At 33.9% G+C, this 25,848-nt stretch overlaps 1 protein-coding gene across 1 annotated transcript in view; it reads left to right on the top strand.

Annotated features, from left to right (window-relative positions):
• Positions 1 to 25,848, top strand: part of LRRIQ3 (leucine rich repeats and IQ motif containing 3) — a 169,468-nt gene that overhangs the window by 34,075 nt on the left and 109,545 nt on the right. The window contains exon 4 of the mRNA XM_006146036.2: positions 9,274 to 9,407. Within this exon, the coding sequence (XP_006146098.1) occupies positions 9,274 to 9,407 (134 nt within the window). The remainder of the gene's footprint in view (positions 1 to 9,273; positions 9,408 to 25,848) is intronic.

Below are 25,848 nucleotides of genomic sequence, written 5' to 3'. Positions count from 1 at the left end.
ATAAATATATATATATATATACACACACACATATATATATGTGTGTGTGTGTGTGTGTGTGTGTGTATATATGTATTATAAAAGCTATGTAATATTAAATACATTACATGAATTATCTAGACATTATATATAAAATAAAAATAAGATTCAAAGGTGATGAGAATGAATACACTGGCTAAGACAGTCCACAATTGAGGAAATTAGTGGTGAGTTTCCTGTTTTTTTTTTTTTTTTTCCTTTTCCTTCATTTATCCAAAACCTGAAGCTTAAGAAACTAGAAATCCACAAGGGACAAAGGATGATAACAAACATGACAAAACAAATGAAAACCTGAACAGAAGTCTATTCTATCTAAATGACCAGAAAAGTGTCAGCCTACCAAGACAGATAACTTTTAGAAAATAAGCATTCTACTTCAATCAAAAGCTTAGGGAAAAAAAAAAAATTGTGGTCCTACCTTCACCCATGCAGCAGAGGGTTAGTAGAGAGTCTAGACTTCTACCCTTCTGAGGCTCAAGTGAAACCACTAAACACCACTGGGTTGGTTTCAGAAAAGGAACTAGGGAACCAAGACGTTCATGTCTCTTGTCCAGTAAGAAGCCCTGCCTCTTCCTTAGAAGTGCATCATTTTTGCCCTTTCCTGCTAAGGGGGTGTCAGAGGAGGTTTAATGGACATCAGGACTTATACCCTTACACAGCAGTAATAAGGCCACCCTCATAGCAGTCTCATGAAGACCATATGGGAGCTATAACTTCCACCACCACAATAAAGAAATGGAGAAAACAAGACTAATTAAAAAAAGAAAGAACAGAACACAGCTTTAGGGACCCATGAGGCAATAAGAAAAGGTCTAACATTCATATTATCAGAGTACTTGTTTAAGAAAGAAATGCTAAAAACTCCCCAATTTTTGGAAGATGTTAACTCTATAGGTTCAAGAAGCTGAGTATATCACAAATAAATCTAGTGCTGAAAAACATCATAATTGATCTGAAAAATAAAGAAAAATTTTTGAATGCAGACGGGGTAAAATATCCATCTTATTCTAAGCAAAAACAATTAACATGATTTATTTCTCAGAGAAACTAGAGGATATAAGGAAATGACAAAGTAGCTTTCAAGTGCTAGAAGAATCACTAACCCCAAATCTTATAGGCAATAAGAATATCCTTCAGGAATAAAGAACAAATTCAGATATTCTCAAATGGATAAAAACTAAGAGAATTTGTCACTAGCAGACCTACCCTACATCAGTTGTTAAAGAACTTCTCTACACAGATAAAAGAAGGCTTTGAAACATTAGAAGAAAGATAAAACATGGTAAACAAAAATATGGGCGAAGTAAATAGACTTTTCAATCTTGAAATTAATTTTTAATGATTGAAACAATCATAACATATAGTGGTTCTAATTCTATATAGGAGAAATAAGAAAATTGTGAATATATGTATAAAAAGATAATAAAGGAGATGAGGTTTCTAAACATCATTTGATCTGGTAAATTAATGACATTATGTGACATTAATTGACTATGATATTTATTTATATCTAGATAGCTACTAAGATAATTCTACAAAGAAATGCAAAACAATTGATGGCATTTTCAGAAAGATGGTATGGATTTCCAGCCTACAGAAGTATCAATTTAGTAACTACACACATATGAAATTTTTTTTGAGAATTATGGAACCCAGAGGAGAGATGACAGCACACAGGAGCACAAAACTTAAAAGGAAAAAAAAAAGGCATATTAAAAAGGCACAGAGAATGGTATAACTTTACCAGTATCACCCCTTGTCCAAGCTGACACAGCACCATTATAAGAAAGATCTTCTTGACCTGTGACTTCTCCAGTGAGGAAAATAGAGACTGAGATGAAGGTTCAATTTTCAGAGCATTGTGAAGTGCCACCTGAGAAGCTCATTTTTGTCTCATTCATAACACTGGGAGAACTGTTATAGCTCAGTCATCAGGAGAATGCTAAGAAGGAAAAGGGGTAGGGACTCTTAGTGTTGGGCAAACACAGATATTGGCCTTAACAACATGGACTTTGCTTTTTCTCAGCTGTGGCCTCCACCATCATCTGTCTAATGCAGCTCCCTTGTAACCAAGGAGCCAACTGGCCACACCTGACCTTGGACCCCATACAATATTGAACCCAGTGGACCCTGGCAGCAGGGCAGCAGTAGGGTCCACCAATCAGCATATGCACATTTTCTTTATGTGAATATAGGAAATATGTCTGCTTCTTCAGATTTGCTCGCCACAACACAAGGATTATGAAAAATCAAGGATACATCACTCCATCAAAGAAAACTATAGCTCAGTAAGCCATCCTAAAAAAAAAAAAGGAGTATCTACAAACTCCTGTACAAAGAATCCAAAATAATAACCTTAAGGAAGATTAGTGAACTATAAAAGAATACAGACAACTAAATTAAATCCAAAGTAACACATAAAAATGAAAATGTAAAGAAATAGACACCATTAAAGAAACAAAAGTTACAATAAAATATTGTTGAACTGTATGTGTGAGGACTGAACGTAAAGCGTCAAGAACTTCAATAGAAGAGTCAATCAAACACAATAAAGAGTTAATGAAATTGAAGACAGGCCATTTGAAATTATTCAATCAAAGGAGATAAAAAAGGAATAAAATTGAAGACAGGCCATTTGAAATTATTCAAAGGAGATGAAAAAGGAATAAAAAAAAAGCTTATAGGTCTTATAGGACACCATCAATGTATGTATTAATATTGTGGAACTCCTAGAAGGTGGAGAGAAAGGCCAAAAATGTTTATATAAAAAATATTGGCTGAGACTCAGCTATAGTAGGACAGACAGTGCACTGCTCTGAAATCCTGAAGTTGTATGGAAGACAGGTTTGGATCCTGGGTCAATCTGAAACATGCTAGCCATGTATGCATATTCTGTGATCCTGCTGGATTGAAGGCCAGGTGGGGACTGTGGCATGATGAGATCCTGTAGAGGGTTTCCCCTCTTCAATAATTAAAAAAAAAAACAATAATAATAATCCTAAGGTTTCCCAGCTCTGGAGACATCTAGACTTAAGAAGTCCAAAGATCCTCAGATCAATTCAACACAAATACGTCTGCACCAAGACACATCATTATTAAATCATCCCAAGTCAAAGACAGAATTTTGAAAGTAACCAAAGCAGTTCATCACAAACAAGGGAGCTTTCTTTCTTTTTATTTTAGTTTATTCTGTACATTTAATCACTATACATCACTGCATCTTGTAAAGTGAGTGTACCCATCATAAACACCCAGTCCAGTTGAAGATACCATACATGTTCTCATCAACAGATAATCATCCATTTCTGTGTCCCATAAATGTCTTGCCTCTCTATTTTCTCCTTGATTGCTTTCATCTCACTCTGTATCAGCAGAAACCTGATGAGCATCAATACAGAAAGTCTCGACAAAGTATTAGTGAACTCAATTCAACAGTACATTAAATGACGTATGCACTATGACCAAGTGGAGTATATTCATTGCCTATAGCAACAGTTTAACACATGCAAATAAATTAATGTGATAAGCCAGGTTAACAGAATGAAGGATAAAAATCACTTAATCATCTCAGTAGGTGTAGAGAAAGCATTTGAGAAAATTCAAACCCATAAATGATGAAAACTAAACAATTTAGGTATAGAAGGAACTTCCTTCTATTAAATAAAGGCTACATGAGGGATCTTTAGAAAGTGCATAAGAAATGCATGTGATGAAAAAACTATGCAAAGATTTAAAAATTTTATATTAGAATAAACTCATACTTTAATTCCATTTTTCAGCAGTTTGAAGTCTGCTCATATATGAAAAACACACATCATACTCAACAGTGAAAAGCTGTAATCTTTTCTTCAAGCTATGAAACGAGAGTAGGATACCCACGGTCACCACTTGTCTTTAACATAGAACTAAAAGTCCTAGCCAAAGCCATTAGACAAAATGGATGCATAGGTATATTGACAGCATCCAAATCAGAAAGGAAGAAGTAAAATTATTTTGGCTTCTAAATGCATATAGTTTCATATGTTGAAAACTCTAAAGATCCCACAAGAATACTGTTAGAAGTAGTAAACTAATTTGGTAAAATTGCAGTATTCAAAATAAACATGCACAACTCAATTAAATTTCTGTTCATTAATAATGAATATATGATAAAGAAATCAAGAACAAATATCTCATTTATAATAGTTACTGAAAGAATAAAATACTTAAGAATAAATGTATCCAAGGAGATAAAAGACTTGCACTCTGAAAACTATAATACACTCATGAAAGAAATGAAAGCAGACAAAAATAAATGAAAAGGCATCTTGTGTTCATGGGTTGGAACAACTAATATTGTTAAAATGTCTATACTACCCAAAGCAATTTAAAGATTCAATCATTTCCTATCAAAATGTCAGTTACTTCTTATAGCAATAGGAAAAACAATCCTAAAATATATATGGAACCACAAAAGACTGCAAATATGCAAAGCAATACTAAGCAAAAAGAGTAAAGCTCAAGGCTTTACTGGTTTTAAAATGTATTACAAATCTATAGTAATAAAAAAAAAAGTTTGGTACTGGCAAAAAAAATTTAGACACATTGGACAACAGAAAAGAATATAGAGCCCAGAAACAAACATATGCATAAACAAAAAATTGATCTTCAGCAAGTGTGCCAAGGATACACAATAAATGGCAATGAGAAAACTAAATATTCACATAAACAAGAATGAAATCAGACCTTTGTCTTACCTATACACAAAAATTAATTCAAACTGGATTAATGCTTTAGTCCATTTTTCTGTTGCTGTAACTATATACCACGGAGGGGTTAAAGAATAAAGGCTTTTTTTCAGTGATTCTGGAGGTAAAAGATCTAGTAGCTCCATCTGGTGAGGGCTTACATGCAGGTGGGAACTCTTCACCAAAGTCTGTCAAATATGCAAAGAAACTGGTAGCAAATAAAATGGTAAAGTTACTCTGGAAAAGTTGGGAAGTTTTTTTTAGTAAACAGAGAATGATCGTATGATTCAGTAGATTCCTTTGAAACTTAACTGAGAGCAATGAAGACTTACTCACACAAAAAACTTCTACTTGAATGCTTAAAGCAGTTTTATTTACACTAGCTCCAAACTGGAATATATTCAGATAACTTTAAATGAGTGAATGGCTGAGCTAACTCCTGCATCTTTATTATGGAATAGTATTCAACAATAAAAAGGAACAAGTTACTGATATGCATGTAACGATGTGGATGAATTTCCAGAAAATTAGATTGTTTATGTGAAATTATTTAAACAATAGGAAAATCTTATTCCCATGGCCTAGTACAATTAGCCTACAATTTTTATTGTGTAACTACCAGGAAACATTATACAGTTTTATTCTATGTACTTGGTTTACAGAGTTTAATAAAATGCTTCCCTCTAGTACCTAAATATTTACCATGTGATCCTTATAACTAAAGGTTGAAAATGTACAAAATCTCCCCTGCTAACGGGGGTTTCTTACAGATTCTCACCATTTTGTGTGATTATTAAAGTGAACATATTAAGAATATTAAGAATATAATATGCTTTTAGAAGTAATAGTAAGGGTAAACTTTTATGGTTTTATTTTCTTTGAAATAAACCCTCATGGAATTGGTGTGTTTTACAGTTTTCAAATATGCTGAGAAAGTATGTGTTAAATTAGGAAATTCTGATGAAAAAAATTCACAAGTGGGATAGAAAAAAAATAGACATTAGTGACTAGATACATGTTAGCATACAAAGTATTTTCTTTCTTATAACTCTTCATATAAAAGTCCTTTGTAAAAAAATTAAAACACTAAATACATTTAGGTTTTACTCTAAAATTGTTGACAATTTGGATGCTTGAAATATTCCAGCCACTGTTCTAAGTGCTTTATAAACGTTACCTTCTTCCAACAACCCAATGAGGTAATACCACTGCTACCTCCATTTTATGAGTGATGAAAGCAGGGAAAAGATAGGTTATTTACCCTATATAACAGCTACCGTGTGGTAGGACTGGAATTTAAACCCATTTAAACTCATCACTCTTCTAGTGGAGGAAATGGATTACTTTCTCTTAGAAGATACCTCAATTTATCCTAAGATAACAAATGGTTTATGGCATTTATACAAGTTTGCAGTCATATCTTTATTGGCATTTTGCAAGATAATTGTTTTAGGATATCAGGAAGCTTAAGTATTGTCTGGAGGTTACTTGTTCTCTGGAAGGAACATTAATACTGTCCATAACTGATGAATATTCTGCTTATCTCTATAAGCAGAAGGAATTATTCATGCCTCTGTGGGAAGTAAGACTCTTTTCTGTAAACTGCAGTGTGAGCTTAATGGTACTCTGCTGGTGAGAACTGCATCTGACCAGGACTACCTACATCTAATCATATATATTCCCTCTTACATTCTTCACTTCTCTCTCTCTCTTGCTTATGTGTTCTTACAACATAAGCTCAATACTCCTTCTCATAAGCCACACCTAAATACCATAAGCCCAATGAAATGAAGAACCATAAAGATCTGCATAAATCACATCTGTATTAGAAGCAAATAAAGGATCTTTTTCTGAAAGATTTGTTTCCCAGAGATAGTTTTAGAAGTAAATTTTTTAAAGCTATAATGAAGATGGAACTTGCTATGGTCTGAATATATGTGACTTCTTCCAAATTTGTTTGTTGAGACCTGATGCTCAAAGTTATGATATTTGGAAGTGGAACCTTTGGAAAATGATTCTGTCACAAGGAAACCCTCATGAATGGGAAAGAAAGTGCCCATGTGTAAGAAATCTCTGAATGATCTCATTACCCTGACTATCATATCAGGACACAGTCGGGAGACACGGTGTACTAGGAACTAGGAAATGAACTTTCCTAAGACAAAGAATCTGTCAGAACTTTTATCTTGAAAGTGCAGGACTTTAGAACTATGAGAAATAAATTTCTATTGCTTAGAAGCTATTTAGCCTACGGCATTTTGTTTCAACAACCACAATGGAGTAAAAATAGGACTGAAAGGAAGAAACAAGGTTAACCTTATCTTAAGCTATTATTCCTGATAAATTTGCAAAATAACAGAACTAGAGAAAATTCTGGGACTCTATTTTTTGAGAGTGATGATGGAATAAGTGGCATATAAAATCTATTGCTACTGATCATAGAGTAAGTTTTATGAAGAGATCCAAATGGGGGGAATTCATGAAAGAGTTTAAATTCTTTAAATACTTCAGCTCTTTAGTCACATTTCAAAAATCCTAAATATTTATATAACAGATTAGTTTTTTGAACGTAAGAAATTTCTAGATAAAGTATTGGCATGAGTGGAAAGCATGAGTCACAGTAGAAGGCATTTGCAAAGGCACAGAGAAATTGATAGAGCTTGACACATTCAAGTGACAAATAGTTTAGTGTTTTTAGAGTTTAGAGGTCATGTTTGAGCCTGTCAAACAATGCCGGAGATAGAAACAGGATATTAATAGCAAAGGATATTACATGTAGTACTAAAGAAATAGGACTTTTTCTTGTAGGACTGTGGGAGAAATATTTAAGACTTTTATGTGACCCAATTGTTATGTCAGAAAATTTATGCTGTGTTCTGTAATTTTGGAGTGGAGGGAAATTTCATGTAGGGGATTTAGCTTTAGTGAGTAGTCTATTACAATAATTTGGACCTTAGCTTATATGAGTTGATTTAATACATTAATAGAAGGTATAATGCATAAGGAACAGATTGAAGAGATTTTTATTTGATAGAATTTAGTGATTTATTATATGGAAATGGATTTATTTGATTGACAAGACGAATAGTTTTAATGACTATGTAGGTAAAATGCAATATGAAGTTTGGATTAGTTTGAAGGAGGGAGATTATTTCAGTTTTTAACTTGTAAGTAGAGAAGGAACTAGAAGTTCATTTTATGCATCTATAAGAGATAATTTCTGACAAGAATTATAGTTATGTGAATCATCTGCATATGGGAATGCAGTAAGATATAGCAAGGAAGATACATGCACAGGAGAAAGAGAAGTACCCCCCCTCAGGACTTGATTACACCAATCCCTCTAGAATCTGGAGTGTACATGCTCTCAACATATGTCAGACTAACTAGGCCAGGGACTAGAACTGTAGTTGATATGTGGCTTCTAGCTCCTCAGCCTGGTATGCTATCTACTGTGCCACAGAGGTTTGGCCTATGTGAACATTTTAAATATAGGTGAGGTTATATCATATTTTTAAATGAAGGAATAGTGCCAGTAGTGGGAGAGGGGGATTATTAGTGGGAGTTCAGACTTGATAGCCCTGTTTTCTCTGTGAAATAGGAAGCATAATGTTTAAAAAGCTCTAGGAAAAGGCTTGGGTAGTATTGAATAATATCAAAGGTAGCTACTGTTGTGAGTGGAAGCAATCCAGGACTAAGTAAAATATTTGCTAATCAGCAATTAGAGTTTGAAAGTATAAATCGGAAGTAGTACTAATCTGCAGAGCTTCTGTGACTTTTTGTTTCTGGTGGTACATAGAAGATTGTATAGACAAGACAGTGTGTGTTTTGAATGTTGTAGGATTGGTAATCTTCAGAATAGGTGCCTTACAAACAATGTAAATGTCAATTGTTTAATGTATTATCCTGCAATCAAAACATAAAGTGACATTTTTCACCAGTCAAGGGATCAATGAGATATACTGAATCAATGATCCTAAATCTATTAATTTGCATGAAGAGAGATCTTTCTTTAAGGCAAATAGAATATCTTTCTCAAGAAAATGTACTGTATTCCAACAAAAATATCCAACATTCTAGTCATTCTACAATGAAATTTTGAGTTACTGTAACTGAGTTATGAGTCCAACACATAGGAATTTTCTTTATGGGGAAACAGAGTACTTTTAAAGTTTTCCTGGACATATATCCATGCCACTATCTTTGAGAGCAGGATGATTATGGTCAAAACTTTATAAGTATCACATTGGAAGAAGAATCTTGGGTGAATGTTATCATCAAAAATCTTGCATTTTGTGCAGAGAATTAAAGCTATTTTATGCTACTAATTTTTGAGCTTTTATTCTAATAAAGTTGACATGAAAATGTTTTTATTATTTAACTATAATGCTAATAAGACATCTCTGCAAGTTTTATTAGTTTTTTTATCAGGTTTTCAAGTTTAAACTGTCTTTTGGAAATCCCTTCATGGAAGATAAAAATTATTGAATATATTTTCTTTATTCAGGGAACAACTTATGAGGATGACATTAATAATATTAAAGATATTATTTCAAAAATTAATGAAATTCTGGCTCATAATTCACCAGTTCTGATTGTTCAAAGATGGATACGTGGTTTCTTAGTTAGAAAAAAACTGAGGTAAGTTTTATTTTGTCGTTTTAATATTAAAATAATAAGATAAGAAAATCAGTGATAAGTCTCCAGTAATTTGCATTTCTGTATTCTCTATTATCAAAATGGTATTTTATAGATTTTTCATCTAGTTTAAAGAAAAATATACAATTCTAGTAATATATGAACTAATACTTAGCATAATCAAAATTCAATACTTTTTTCTTTTAAATTGGCCATGTAAACTAATCAATAATGTTTTTATTAATCATTTTTTGACTATTTCTGACAACTTTTTATTAATGACATCAGTCAAAGACGTATATTGAATTTCTCTCATTCAATGATATGTAATGGAAATGTAAACCATGAACTATATAATGAGATATGATAAGAATATAAGCCATGAAACATATTAATATTTTATATTTTATCTAGATGTGTTGATAATTTACTAAGATATCAGCTGTCACATCAATATTATCCCTTAATTGTCTTTTACTCTGTCTTTGTTCCTTGCATTTCTTTGTAGTAGCTAACCTTTGCCAATAAGGTATTATTAGAATCTCTTAGTATTGTACTTGGGAAGATAAAATGGGATGCTCTGTCATCAATATATATGTAATACCGGTCCAGCCTGGTGGCAAAGTCAGTACCATACAGATTACAGTGCCATAAATCACATAGTCAACCATGGTTCAGATTCCCAGTCTGTTGTAACTGAGCTCCAGCCACCAGAGCATAAGATCTTGATAGGCTGAAGAATAGGTATTGTGGCATGACCAGACCCTGTCAAGGGGACTTCTCTTATTTCTATCTCTCTTTCCCCCTTGAATAAAAATAAATAAATAAATAAGAATATATATGTACTACGCATACCAAATATTAAACATGAAAAAAGTAGGTGAGCTTTTTTCATTAAACTTATTCCCAGTTGCTAAATGATAAACTTCAGAATACAGAAGTGAAATTTGGCCCTGAAAAGAGACCTAGAAGGGAACCAGCAGTTAGCGTAATGGCTATGTCGCTGGACTCCCACGTAGTCGACCGCGGTTCGTGTCCCGGACCTGGTGGCTTAAAACTCACGCCGGGCGCGTGTGCGTGCGTGCCCAGGATCCCAAGAGGAGAATGGAGGAGAAGGGATTGCGGCGTGACCATCCCCCCTGGGGGGTGATTTCTCGCTTTCTGTCTCTATGTCTCTCTCTGTCTGTCTGGCGAGCGCACGCGCCCTACAGTGAAAATCTCTCCAAAAAAAAAAAAAAAAAAGAGACCTAGAATAGGACAATGAACATTTCCTTGAAAGCAAGATTAGGAAATTTCATTGAAATGAAATTCAACGAGGTGGAGAGAATATTCTCTTTCTTTATCTTGTATATGCTAAATCATAGAGCATAGGTGGCAATAGTCCTGAAAAAAGGAGAAAAGTAAGAAAACTGACTGTAATGTGATGCCCATAACTTCCTAAGGAAGTAGTCCCATATAGTTTTCATAGAACAAGAGGGGACAAGCCAAATCACCTGGTTTTAATAAAGAGTGTGGAAAAGGATCAGGTAGTTATTGACAAATGCACACATATTTAAAGTATGTTTCTATGTATTTCATTTTAATAGGTTTATATGAAATAAACCCTTAATTAAAGGAATTCATTTTAGACCCCTGGAATTGAGGTTTTTTCTTTAGAGTCAAGGCTCTCTCCTTTACTGATGTAATGTGAGATAAAGTCCATTCATAAGAACAATCTTTGAAAATTCAACATGTGTGAACAGAGTTCAAATGAATTTTGTGGGAAGAGGTGTCAGTAATAATATATCATTGTGATTCAAGACAACCTGATTTGAATTCTTTCTATCTAAACCTCTGTTCCACTGAGCACTTTACTTAACTACTGTGAGCCTTAATTTCCTCATCTATAAAATTAGAAAGAGCAAGGGCTAAAGGCAATACTTATTTCTGTTTGCTTTGGGAATTGAGATCATGAATATAATGCACATTGCACCTACAAAAATGGATATTACATTCTTATTAGATGCTATTTAAAAATCTCATATTATTGTTGTTACATCTAGTGCTCTCATTCATATGTGACTCTGTGGGAAACTATCCTTGAATTTCTTGTTCCCTTCCTATTATATTTTCCACAGCATACACAGAATAATCACTCAAAATTATACATCTAATCATTTTATTCACCTACTTAAATTCCTCCAAGGGCTTCCAGTTTGCGATGTCTAGAATATTTGCCCCTGTAATGTGCATCACATCCTTTTGTTTTCACAACCTCTTACTGTATTGCAGTCTTCTGTACACTTATCTGTATCTCCAGATGTACTGTAATTTCTGTGAGGCACAGAGACTGCATCTCTGTTTATTTTCCACTGTGTGTCTCTGGTATATAACAGGGTGCCTGACACATGTTAGATGCTCAAAAAATATTTGCTGAATTGATGAATACTTCAATACATGGAGAGATTGTGGGAACTGGAGTCAGAAAAGTGTTCCTAGATTTATGCAAGCAAGAACGGGAAAACACAAAATGCTGCCCTAAGAGGTGCTTATGGAATCCCAAAACTTAAAGGTCCAAATGATTAGTCCTCTCATATGTCTATTTCTAGCCGTGATAAACATATCCCTTCGCATCAAAATATTTTCACCTTGTTTGAAAATTTTCACTTAAGTTGCTGGAAATACCACATATAGCCTTGAAATACCTATGCAGCCTAAATTTAGAAAACTACAATATTATGATGAATGTGCTATTATCTTTTCAAGTGGTAGGATTTATTTTCTTTCTTTTCATTTTTGTTTAACATTTTGCTATAGGGCATGCATGCTTGCTGGAGACAGCAAGAGAAAGAAGGGGGGTAGAGAGAGAGAGAGCAAGCGAGCAAGCAAGCAACCCACCAAGAACCTGACCACCCACTCCAGATGGGATCACCACACTACAATCCTTCTCCTCTATTTTTCCTCCTTTTTGGGATTTTAGACGTTCAAGCACATGTGCCTGGCACATTTTTCAAGCCATTAGGTGTGGGACTCAAATTGCACAGTCAGCCATGTGGGATTCAGCCACCCTAACCACCATGCCACCTGCTGGCCCATAGAGGAGTAGTATTTCTTTTCTTTCTTTCTTTTTTTTTGGGGGGGGAGGGAGAGATTTTTGCTATAGGGCGCCTGTGCTCTCCAGAAAGCCAGAGAGAGACAGAGAGAAATCACCTCCCAGGGGAGATAGCCACGCCGCAATCCCTTCTCTTCCATTATGCTAACTGCTGGTCCCGAGTAGTAGTATTTTTAACATGGGTGATAGGATGCAAGAGAAATATACTTTTATTCTTGTAGTGAAATATTCTAATCAGATTGACAGCCTCTAAACCTAGGTAAGGGTAGCTATATTGAAGTCACAGGAAGGATTATTGGTTGAGATCAATGGGTTGTAAAGGTAAAAAATAAATAAAAAATAGTAGACAAACATGTATTAAATGCACATTATATGTAAAACAACGTATTTGGTACCTTAATGACTTTGCATCATTTAAATACAACAGATCTTTTGAGTTTGTCCTGTATTTTTTATTTTAGAATTTAAACTTGGTGGGATGTTAGGATATATATCCAATGTCAGATAGCTATTTTGTATTGGAAATTTGTAGTCAGTTAAATAGAGGTGAGTCTGTACATGCTAAGTCTGTAAAAGTCAGGTTCTGTTGTTTAACGTATTCCAAATTCTTTGCTTATTTTACTTTTTTCTTTTCCTGCCACAGCCTTGGAATCAGCTATTTCAAAAGAGCTCTAGTCCTGGGACCAGCAATTAGCATAATGGCTATGTTGCTGGACTCCCATGGAGTCGACCTTGGTTTGAGTCCCAGACCTGGTGGCTTAAACTCACATCAGGCAGGTGTGCATGTGTGCCCAAGATTCTGAGAGGAGAATGGAGGAGAAGGGATTGCAGCGTGGTCATCCCCCCTGGGGGAGGGTGATTTCTCGCTTTCTGTCTCTCTTAGACTTTCTGGCGAGCGCATGTGCCCTATAGCAAAAACCTCTCCAAAAAAAAAAAAAAAAGAGCTCCTTTTAGTAGGTAATTGTATTTGGAAACTAAAATTTGGAAAGCAGATTTGTTTATTATTACTAGGGTGAAATTTCAACAGACAATATATAATGGAATATTTTTTCTATTATTTTTTTCTTGATACCTCAAATCCTAGTACAACTGAGAGTGTTCTTCCCCACCTTCATTCGTTATTAGACTTTTCTTCTATCATGAGAATTCTGTTTACCAGCATTATAAGTAAATTTACTCATTAGCTTAAATCTTTTTTTTTTTGCAGGTGGGGGGGGTATTTATAAGCCAGAGGGCATACGTGTTTACCAGAGAGAGACAGAGAAAGAGGAAGATAGGGAAAAACACTCCTGAATAGGGCATGGTCACACAACAATCCATTCTCCATTTCTCTGTCAGGATTTGGGACATACACACACATGCACCCAGAATATTTTTCAAGCCTCTGGGCAAGGATTTGAACTGTATTGTTGGCCATATGCTATTTAGCTCCTGTAAACACTAGGCCATGGGGTTGGCCTTCATTAGCTTAATTCTACATTACACTCAACTTTGTGTCAGAACTGCTATACACAGAATTGTTGGCAAAGTCAAGATGCATTTTTGCATAGAAAAATATGTCATGATTTTTCCAACAACCTAATATCAGCAACATACTTAATGAAGTTTATGATTTGGCCCAGCTGTAGTTGAGTTCACCATGAAGATGTGCTCTGCACACTGGACCATAAGAGAGGTCCAGGTTTGATTCCTAGTCCAATTCAAAGGTGGGAGGAGTGTGCACCTGTAATCCCAGTGACTTGGGGAGACTAAGGCAGGAGGATCAAGACATGCTCTATTGAAAAAATAATAATAAATTTTAAGATATTTTGGAGATTTTTTTTAGATTGAAGATAAATTGGTTTGTCAGGAAAATCATGATCTATTTTTGCATAGAAAAACAGAAAAATATGTCTTGACTTTCCAGACAGCCTAATAGTTAAAATTCTTTGTTGAATAGATAATTAGTTTTATTTGTCCTAATATTATTGTTGATAGTTCTCTAATGATTTTCTTTTTAATTTAAATAATATTTACTTTAATTATTTATCTTTCTTAGGACATTTTCTGCTTTGTTTATTTATAATTATGTTTCTTCTGGTCTATCACTGTGTGTCCTGTCACTGTATTTCTAAATTTGTTGAATTACAGTTTATGTTACTGTTTTAAGTCCTATATAATTTTCTTGTTATCTTTTAGTTCATTTAAAAATAATAGGTTTTGTTTTGTTTTATTTTTGTTTGATTTTGGTATGCTTCAGTTTCTGGCTTGCTTTCATTACTATAGTGATATGATTCTACTCAATCTTTTTCTCCTTTATAATAACTCTATATGGCATTAGATGGTGGTCCTACAGGACCACAATACAGATATTGTCCTTAGTATGGAAAACTAGTTTTCTGAACTTTCAGAGCAAACTTTTCATATTTCAAGTCTTAAAGCTGTTTCTTGTTTTGGTATAATCTCCAAAAATATCATGACTTTCTTTACAAGATTTCTGGCTCTTATCCCCATCATCCAATATTTAAATGTGATCTATTTTATTTATTTATTTCTCTTTTCTTCTCCATTTCTCTGTCCTCCTCATTTTGCATTCTGTCCTAGAAGCATCTTTATTTTGAGTTTGATGTGGTAGGAGCTTTGGCTGGTTAGTTTTGGGGATTTACAGTCCTAGATTACTCCAGAACCTTCAGATATTTACCAGAGAGCTCTACTATTTACACACTGTTGGAATATGCAAAACCCTTCCAAGATTTGCCTTCTGTTCTTAAATTGGGTCTCCAAGATTTCAAGAAATGTATAACTTTGTTTTATTTCTATCAGATGCCTTATTCATACATCTCTTTCCCCTTACGTAATTGCTAGTACTCCAGTGGTCTTCCAGATGTCAGCGCTGGTTTTATTTTTTGCCCCACACTTTCCACATTTCGGATTTCCTCAGGATATCTAGTTACATAGTACTACTACAGCTATTTTAAAAATTTTACTATCTAGTTGTTATATCTTTTTTCATGAAGACATCTGGCGAGAATAAAAACCTTAGTCATTGCCACAATTACTATTTTGGGGTGCCCTCACAAAATAGGTGTTTACATATTAAAAGCATCGTTCACCATTCATTTGACAAGACAACCTAAATTCCTGTGATTCACATTTTAGGTGATATTTATTAAATAAATTTGTTTTAAAAAATAGAAGAGAAGGACAGAAATTAAATATCTACAGTCATATCATGTGAAGAATGGTTAGAGAAACTTGGTTATGTAAGTATCCAAAGGGTTAATTTAGGATAATTCAAATAATAAACTCAAATGCTTAAATATTTCCTATATACAAAATAGATTAAAGAATCAGGTATAATGGGTGCAAGATGCAGACAAAACTTTTCTTATTTTCTAACTATATGATTATCTGATTTATATGTTTATGAATTTCTTTTGATAAGTGGTATGAAAGTGGGAGCTGGGGCCAGCTCATGACCTGGTGGTTAAGGCACCTGATCCCACACATCTGACCACATGATTTGAATCTCAACTAGTTGGCTTGAAAAACACACAAGAAGCAAATACCCAAAATCCTAAAAAGAGGGAGAAATGGAGGAGAAGGGATTGCAATGTGACCATTTTCCCATGGGGAATTTTCTTGCTTTCTCTCTATATATATCTCTTTCTCTGTCTCTCTCCAGTGAGCACACTGCCTCTGGCAAATTTTTTTTAATGAAAAAAAATAATAAGAATAAAGTAGGAGCTTCCCAAATGCCGGGGTTGCCTGAATGCCTGAATAAATAAGGTAAAAGCAGGCACCAGAGTTTGTTACATATGATATATAAAATACCTAAGCTCTATTTAGCAGTAAATATTGTTAAAATATGTTTGTTTATCAGAATACAATAGAAAAATAATATATGCCTCTATTCAGACCAGAGGCAAAGTAAGGTCTGTAATCATCACTATCATATTACAATTTCCTGAAAGCAATAGCCAATGTATTTTTTTAAAAGAAACATTGTATGTTTTACTCATTCCATTTAATTCTGTGTAACAGATATCCCAGGGTCTTGCTTTAAACTAGGCAGAAATTTTCTTTTCATATGCAAAGGATGTGAAAAGATTCCACTCTTGTGACTGTGAGCAAAGTCAAGGAGTCAGGATCCTTTTAGTTTTTCACTCTTCCTATTTTGTATATTCCATCCTCAAGGTCACGTGTGATCCAAAATGGCTGTCAATATTCCTATCATTACCTGTGTTATGTGGTGGAAGACTCAGGCAATATTGAATAATAGAAAGAGTACATCTGGGCCAGCAGGTTGCATGGAAGTTAAGGTGGCTGGGTCTCACATGGTACACAAAACAGTTAAAAATTTCTGACCCGAAGGCTTGAAAAACACAGCAGCTGGCGTGTGTGTGCATGCCCAAAATCTGGAGAAGAGAAGAGATTTCACTGTGATCATCCCCCCAGGGGGTGCTTTCTCACTTTCCCTCTTTATGTCTCTCTCTCTCTGTCTCTCTCTCTCTCCAGCAAGCACACACACCATATGGCATAACTAAAAAACAAAAGAAAACAGTAACTTTAATTGGCCCTAGTAGGAACACTGTCATTTTTCTTTCCTGCATTTCCTTGGCAAAAAATTTAGTCATAGAGGATACACTGACAGTAAGAAATGTGAAGAAACAGGGTCTTTTACATGGGCACTTAGCCATCTGTATGAAATTTTGCTTCTGTTACTAAAGCAGAAAGGGGAAATTAAATGTTATCTAGCAGTTTCTGCCATAAAATATTTGAAAGCAAAAAAACAAATAATCATTACCTAGTAGATCTAGAGGCATATATAAAAAAAGAAGGCTGCTATATGAGGGAGCTAAACATCTGTCTCAAGAAGATAGAAAAATAGCAGAAATTATACTTAAAGAAAGTAAAAGAAAGGGGACGAGAAAAATAGTATGACAAGTTGATAAAATAGAAATGCAAATGTACAATGAGCATAAGAATATGCATACGCAGAAAACTTATAAAGTCAAGAATTTGTTCTTATGAAAGAATTATATATTGATAAACCTCCAGCAAGTCTGATAAGGCAAAAAGAAAGCAGAAAAAAACATAAATTACCAAGATAAAAAAAAATAAACAAAAATAGAGACATTGCTGCAAGTCCATGGACGTTAAAGATACTACAAAAAATAAACTTATATGAAATAATTTGATAATTTTGTATATGAAATGGATAAATTCTGTGAAGTAAAATAATTTTAAATTGACAAAAGAAAAATGAAAATGCTGAATAAACCTGAATATGTTAAAGAAATTAATTGTTATTAAAATTGTTCCCACAATATCTTTGGGCCTGGATGAATTTACTGATAAACTATTCTATAAATTTAAAAAAAGATGTAATGCCACCTTACAAAAATTTTCCAGAGAGTAAAAGAAAAAACTTCCCGTTGTTTTAAATCCTTGATACCAAAACCAGGCAGGAACCTTACAGAAAAGAAAATTACAGGTCAGTGTCCTGTATACAGAGGTAAATTTCCTAAATAAAATATTAGATAATTAGATCCAATCATAATATATAAAAAGGATAATACACTATAACCAATATAACTTTATTCTAGGTTAGTTTTAAGTGAAAAAGTCAATCACATTAATAGAATAAAAAAGGGACAAAAAACCATAGGCATTCCTTACTTTACCTAAACAATGTTAACTGATACTTGAGCATGTAGTAAACCAATTGTATTCTTGCTTTGCAAGGTTCCAAAGTAACTGAGATTTGATCTCATTTGATTTTTGTCTCACATGGGATAGGTAGAATTTCAAGGTGATCCACATGACCTTTGCCCCTTGGTGTTGCTTCCATGATTATGATATGTTACAGGACAAAACTTTTTTTTTCAGGATACTGTTAAGAGTGCTGTATCTCTGTCTATTACTCATGAAATAAACATTATTTAATTTAAAACAATTAGAAAGGAAGAAATAAAGTAGTAACTACTTACAGATATTATTACTGTGAATATTTAAGCAAGTCATAATATAAAAGCCCATAGTATTTAACTTATTTTAAGGTAAATTGATTAGTAAGTAACAACAATCAACAATTAGTAAGTGAAATAAAAAGTTACCATTTATAATAGTATAAAAATTACCACTTGGGCTGATCTCATATCTTAATAGTTAAGAAAGCCAGATCCTATATGGCTAGCTGCAGTTCGAATTCTAGCCCTGACAACTTGGAAAACACCCAGCACCTGTGTGTGTGTGTGCCTCAAATCCTGTCAGGGTGGAGAAATGGAGGAGAAAGAATTGTGGCATGATCACATCCCATTTGGGAGTGCTTTCTCTTCCTTTCTGTCTCTGTCTCTCTGTCCCTTTCCAGTGAGCATAGGAATCCTCTGGCAATTAAAAAAAAAAAAACACAGTTAGTAGGTTTGGTTTTCTGGAGCCTTCAATTTTAAATCATTCCTGGGTTCTGTAGTACAGATCAGCTTTCTTCTGAGCCTTCTGATACAGTGGTCAGCCATGTGGGAGTCCAGCATCCTTAACCAGCATAACAAATAAATATTATTATTATTATTATTATTTTGTTACTAACTGGAAAAATAATATTTATCCATGGTGAAATTATGAAACTATACAAATATACTTTACCTCATAGGCATGGTGTAAACTAGGTTGTGAACTTGTTAATTTTGGTTGATTAGTCTATTGAGTGCCAACAGAAAACTAGAAACTTTCCAATTTCTGAAGGTTCAAGAGTGAATAGAATTTTCAAAGTCATTGCCCATTAAAAATAATTTTATGGACCAGCAGATGGTATGGTGGTTAAGGATGCTGGTGGTTAAGGATGCTGAACTCCCACATGGCCAACCACTGTTTGAGTCTTGGGCCTGGCAGCTTCCTTTCTATCTCTCTTTCTCTCTCTCACTCTGTGTCCCTCTCTCATCAAAATAAATAAATAAATAAATAAATTTAAATAAAATAATTCTTAAAAAATAATTTAAATGGAATTATTATTTTTACACATATAAGAGTATATGAGGGAGTACTGACTTTATATGTTACTGTATCTTATAAAAATGACAATTATTTTATTTTTAATAATTTTTACTAATCTATATTTGTGCATATGTTTGAAGTATTATATGTAATGTTATATTTATTAGCATGTTTGATACAACAGTCCTGTGAGAAAGATATTATAATAGAGAAAAATATTCATTATGAAAAGTAAAAAGAGAAAGGACTACATTTAGATATTTAATATAGATATAACTTTAAAAATTAAGTAATATATTACATTTTAGTAGTGGAATATCTCACAAAACTCTTTTCAAATTTATATATGTAAGCCTGGTATGTAGTATGGTTTTCAGACAAAGGGCTTATAATATGTGCATGGTGATATTGTGATTCTGTGTTGATGAGTCATGAGTTGTTACTTTTGTAAATTTGCAAGTACTTTTCTTATCCTTCCCACGTAAAAGTTTGGAAGATTAGTTTGTGTAATATCTACAGTTCTTACTTGTAAGCAGCAAAAGCTACCTCTGAATAACTTAAACGATGATATCATTTACTGGAAGTTTATCCAGAAAGCGCACAGAAAATTCAGAAGCCACAATCACTGGGCTTGGAAAATAAGTAGTACTGGGAACCAGCAGTTAGTGTAATGGCTATGTCACTGGACTCCCACGTAGTCGACTTCAGTTTGCGTCCCGGACCCGGTGGCTTAGAACTCGCGCCGGGCATGTGCGCATGCATGCCCATGATCCCGAGAGGAGAATGGAGGAGAAGGGATTGCGGCATGACCATCTCCCCTGGGGGGTGATTTCTCGCTTTCTGTCTCTATGTCTCTCTCTGTCTGGCGAGTGCACGCGCCCTATAGCGAAAATCTCTCAAAAAAAAAAAAAAAGAAAGAAAGAAAGACAGAAAGAAAAAAAGAAAGAAAGAAAGACAGAAAGAAAATAAGTAGTACTGAGAGACAATACAAAGCTAAGATTCTACTAGAGAAACATTGTCCTTGGGGTGCTCCCCTTTGTCCAATACTAATGTCTGATCTTCTCTCCATCATTCTGCTACAGCTTCTTTGAGTACTCTTTTATTTTGGTATTTTTACTAAAAAGTAAAAAATTCAGAGAGAAAACTTCAAATTAGTTAAAGGTACTTATCTATATTACACACATGTGCATGCATACACACACACACACCACACATACACACGATTATGTATATGTTTATTTATTTTCCCTTCTTTCCCAAATGTCTCTAGGCTCATAGGAGCAAATTATTTGTGTGTATGTGTGTGTGTTTCTGTACATAATATGTGTGTATTAGTATATAAATCGGAGACTGGCAAACTATATCCTGTGGGCAAAATATGATATGTCCTGTTAGTAAAGAAGAAGTTTGGTTTTTACAATTTTAGAGTTATAAAAAAGAGTTAGGGTAGGACAGGATGGTGGTGCAGCTGTGAAACATGATATTCTGTGAGACTGCACCAGAGAGCACCGGGCACTCCTATTCCCATGATTTGAGGCTGACTGAAACTGGGAGGTGGCATCAAGACCCTGTTGAGGGTACTTTCTCTCTATATCTTTCTCTTTTGTTTATGGGAAGAATTAAAAAAAAAAAACTTAAAATAAAGAAGACATGGCAAACCATATGTACACTATAAAACCTAAAGTACTGTCTGGCTTTTTAAAGAAAATATGTGTTGCTTCCCATGTAGAAGGTTCAGTGAAATAAGGAGAAAATTCATATTAATAATTTAATTGAGTTTATTCTGCAATGGATAATTTTCTTCTACTTTTTCTTATGAATTATTACTGATCTCTGAATTGAATTTAAGGCTTCCTTGAAGCTTTGTCAAAGCAAGCAAAAAACTTGTTTCTGGTTTGTGTTTAGGTAGAAAAATGTAAACTTAGTTTTTCTGAACTGCAAAATTTATAGAAAATATGAATATATCATGTTAAACTAGACTACAGAATTTTTTCTGGTTAGATTCTCATATAATAACTAAATTAAACATCTTCATTGTTGATTAATTGTACAGTTTTTGATATTTGGATAGTCCAGGACTGTGCAAATATGTTTACAAATAAGACACTTTTTCAAATAAAGAGACATTGGTTAAAATCTAGGGGATCAGACCAAAAGTAAGAACTAAGAAGGTATCCAATCAGTCTATCAAACTTAAGGGCACTTTGTTAAAAGAAAAGGAGAACAAATAAGATTTACTGATTGAAAGGCACCAAAATGGAGTGATGTACATTTCTTTAATGTACATGGTTAATGCTTCAATAATTTGTAAAGGGTTTTGAATGATAAGATAATGATCAACATAGCAATATCACAATTTATCAGAAAATAAGTCTGTCTTAAAATTATTCACATTAAAAATTTCCTTTAAATATAAAAAAATTATAGTCCACATAATATAATTTGGTAATAAAGCATTACAAGCAATATTTTAGTTACACATCTATATTCAAACGGTGGTATTTTTTGCCATTTATAGAGCACATTCTGAGATGTCCCAATTTTGGAGATGAAAAGTTATAAGTCTGTTATTTTGTTGTAATAAACTATGTAACTGAATGCTGAATTTGTTCAACAACGATTATATTACTTATGTATAGTGAAGATTAAGTTAATTCCTACCTTACAAACTAAATGTATTGAAGATAGCAGTTGCACAAGAGTCTTAAATATTATTTTAAATATTAAATTTAAGTCTAATTCCTATGAAAAATATTCAGTAAGGTTAATTCACCAGATATGGACAGAGATTTAAAATAGCACCTGTTGTTTCATATGATGAGAATCATTAATCATGGTCTGTAAAGACAAGTGACAGAATCAAACCAATGCTAATTTTTTTTGGGGGGAGAGAGATTTTTGCTATAGAGTGCATGCACTCACCGGAAAGACAGAGAGAGAGAGAGACAGAGATAGAAAGCGAGAAGTCACCCCTCGGGGGGATGGCCATGCCGCAATCCCTTCTCCTCCACTCTCCTCTTGGGATCTTGGGCACGGATACACACGTGTCCAGCATGAGTTTAATCTACTGGGTCCAGAACTTGAACCACGGTTGGCTATGTGGGAGTTCAGCAACATAGCCATTATGCTAACTGCTGGTCCCAAACCAATGCTATTTAAAATGTGAAGCTTTAAAATTGACTTTACTTAATTTAATGCTGTCTTGGAGCACAGATGTGTTTCCTTTTACTATTTGTTTACCAAAAATCATCTTTATTAAAATATTACTAAAGGGAAGGATATTTAGAAGAAATGGGGAGGCAAAGTCACAGGGAGGTGTGGTATTGTCTGTTGAGGATGTTTTGTGGTTTTGTCAACTGTGTTGAGGAGAGATATACACCTGTTGAAATATCCATTTTGTAAGACAAATAATAATGTGATTGAATGTATAAAAGAAAATGAAATGAAAAATAAATTAATTTTAAAAAGATTGAAATAAAAATATTCATTGAAGCCAATAAAAAATAAAATAAAATAAATTACTAAAGGATATAAAACACTTTATGATTGGATAAACAATTTTAATAATTTAATATTATCAGTAAAATAGATTGTTCTTAGTCTTATGTTCATTTTACTGAGTTGAATAATAGTTCTCCTTAAGTTGTCAGAATTAGACTGAATCACTTTTTTATTTTACTTCAAGTTTACCCCAATTTTAATTTTACTAATACTTTATAAGATGTTTTGAGTCCATTGCAAATCAGAATAGAAATATAGACTTCTATGTTAGTCTTTTTATAAATAAGTTTTTCATTTTCAGAAGTGATACTATAAGCAGAATATTTCATGTTTGTTTTCTTTCTAAATGAATGGGCTTCTTATAAGTACACAGAGAAGCAAGCTTTTTTGATATTTTATTGTCCTCATTAAATTCATTTGCAGACTTATGGCATAGAAATCTGGGTGGACTCATTCAGTATCTGTGGGCCTTCCTGCATTAGGGCAGGAACAGCACATTCATTCACAGGTTTCAGGGGTATGAGAACAGTGGCGTGGCTTGGTGCAAGCCTGATTTCATGCTGCCACTGCAGGATTAACTTTGTCTTCTCTTTGGATTTTGATGGGTACAGTCCTCTTTTTTAAAAAAAGTGTTGTGACAATTCTAGAAATAAGTATCCTTTTAGAAAAACATAATACAAATCAAATTGTACATGGTACTGTAATTTAAGGTACTTTAACAGTCAGCTTTATTTGGCTATTATCTTTAAGGACAGTTTACAAGTCATCAGGTCATGTTTTCAACTAATTCCTTGTTTGGAGTGTAATTATTTTGTTTGTGGAATGTAGAAAAAAAATTTAAAATTATATCTAAACTGAATATTTAATACTTTTCAAGGAATATATGACTTTTTATTATATTATTTGATAGGCTAACTAAGAACATGAGAAGCAGCGTATTTTGATTTTAGTAGAGTAAAATGTTACCGATACTGCAGATGAGAAGGTAGATTGATACAGCCATTGTGGAAAATAATATGGAGGTTTCCAAAAAAATGACAATAGAACTACCTTATGACAGCAGTCCCTCTTCTGGGTATATTTTCAAAGGAAATACAGTCACCACCATGTAAAGATACCAATACACTCATGTTCATCCCAACACTATTCACAATAGCCAAGATATGTGAACAATCCAAATGTCCATGAACAGATAAAGAAATTGTAGTGTGTGCTTTATGTATATATGTGTGTGTATGTTTATATATATATATGTGTGTGTGTGTGTGTGTGTGTGTGTATACTTATAAAATTGTAAGATTCAAATATGTATGTGTAATACAATACACATGCATATATAAACATATATGTTACAATGATATATAAATTATAATATATATATATATATATCTTACAAATGTAATGATGCAAATGAGAATATTCAACAAAAATGGAGCTACAAATTTTGTTTTGTACATCTTGAGATCCAAAGAAAACATGGGTCCATGAGAAGTGCCTGAAATTACTTTCACATATAAGGAGGCCAAGTCAGTGCCATATTCCAAGGTTTTTTGTTTGTTTGTTTTCATTTTGTTTTTAGAGAGATTTTTGCTATAAGGCACATGTACTTGCCAGAGAGACAGAGAGACAGAAAGTGAGAAATCACCCCCCTACCCCCAGGGAGTCCTTTGCAGTCTCTTCTCCATTCTCCTCTCAGGATCTTGGGTACACATGCACAAGTGCCCAGTATGAGTTTCAAGATGCCAGGTCCAGGACTCGAACCACGGTCAACTACATGGCAGCCCAATGATGTAACCATTACACCATCTGCTAGTCCCAATATTTCAAGGTTTTTAAGAACAGGATAACAGTCTTTCATGACAGCAATGTTACAGGCCACAGATTGAAACCGTTTGTCAGATGGCACAGTGATAAACCCCAAACATCAGTAAACACTGCCAGAGTACTACAGGAACAATAAGAAGTCATGGATGATCTAGCTTGTCTTCCCAGATGCCCTCCTGAATTGCTGCATCAGCAAAATGGAGAAGTACCATTTGAGAATATTGTACTTATTATTGATAACGCTCTTACATACCCTCTTTTTATTGTAACTCACCCCAAAATAAAACTTGCAGTTCTCCCCTCAAACACTACCTCTTTGATCCAGCAAATGCATTAAGAAATTGCAGAAGCTTTTAAGACCTACGACCAAAGGAGGATGTTTTCCCACACCCTTGCTACAGCTGAAGAAGACACTGAAATACATTGATACAATTCTAGAAGGATTACAACATCTATGACTGTATTAAGAACCTTGCTTGAGCTTGTGGTGAAGTCACCAACGAGTGTATGCATGGCATCTGGAAGGAAACACTCAAGAGATCTGTTCATGAATTCAGAGAGTTTGCCAAGGATGAGGAGGATGCACAAACAGAAAGGCTAAAGCTGAGATGCTGAACAACTTTAACCTGGATATGGATGATAATGACATTGATAACTTACAGAGTTTGTTCCTGAGCAACTGACTAAAAATGAGGACTTTTCAAGCTGGAGCAGTAGCACATAACTAAAGAAGCAGCAAGAAAAAAAGGAAACTGCAGGAGAAGAAAATAAAGAAATCTCGAGATTTATCACAGTGAAGCATTTAGCAAAACGTTCACAGATCTCAACAAGTTCCTTAAAAGTTTTGAAAACAGGATCCAACACTGAAAGATTTTTCATTAAAAGAGACAGATGTTCATTACCTGCTCACAAGCAAATCAATAGTGAAAAATGAAATCAAAGACCATGAATATATTTCTGTAAAGAGGGACTCTCTTCAAGAGAAGCCTCAGGCAGAATTTTTTTAGGAGGTATTCCAGAAGATTATCTCAGGAAATGACAGCTCTATGTGTGGTA

The sequence above is a fragment of the Tupaia chinensis genome, unplaced genomic scaffold (genome assembly GCF_000334495.1).
Source record: "Tupaia chinensis unplaced genomic scaffold, TupChi_1.0 Scaffold000164_1, whole genome shotgun sequence".
Taxonomy (NCBI): Eukaryota; Metazoa; Chordata; class Mammalia; order Scandentia; family Tupaiidae; genus Tupaia; species Tupaia belangeri.
This window is presented reverse-complemented; position numbering and strand designations above follow the sequence as displayed.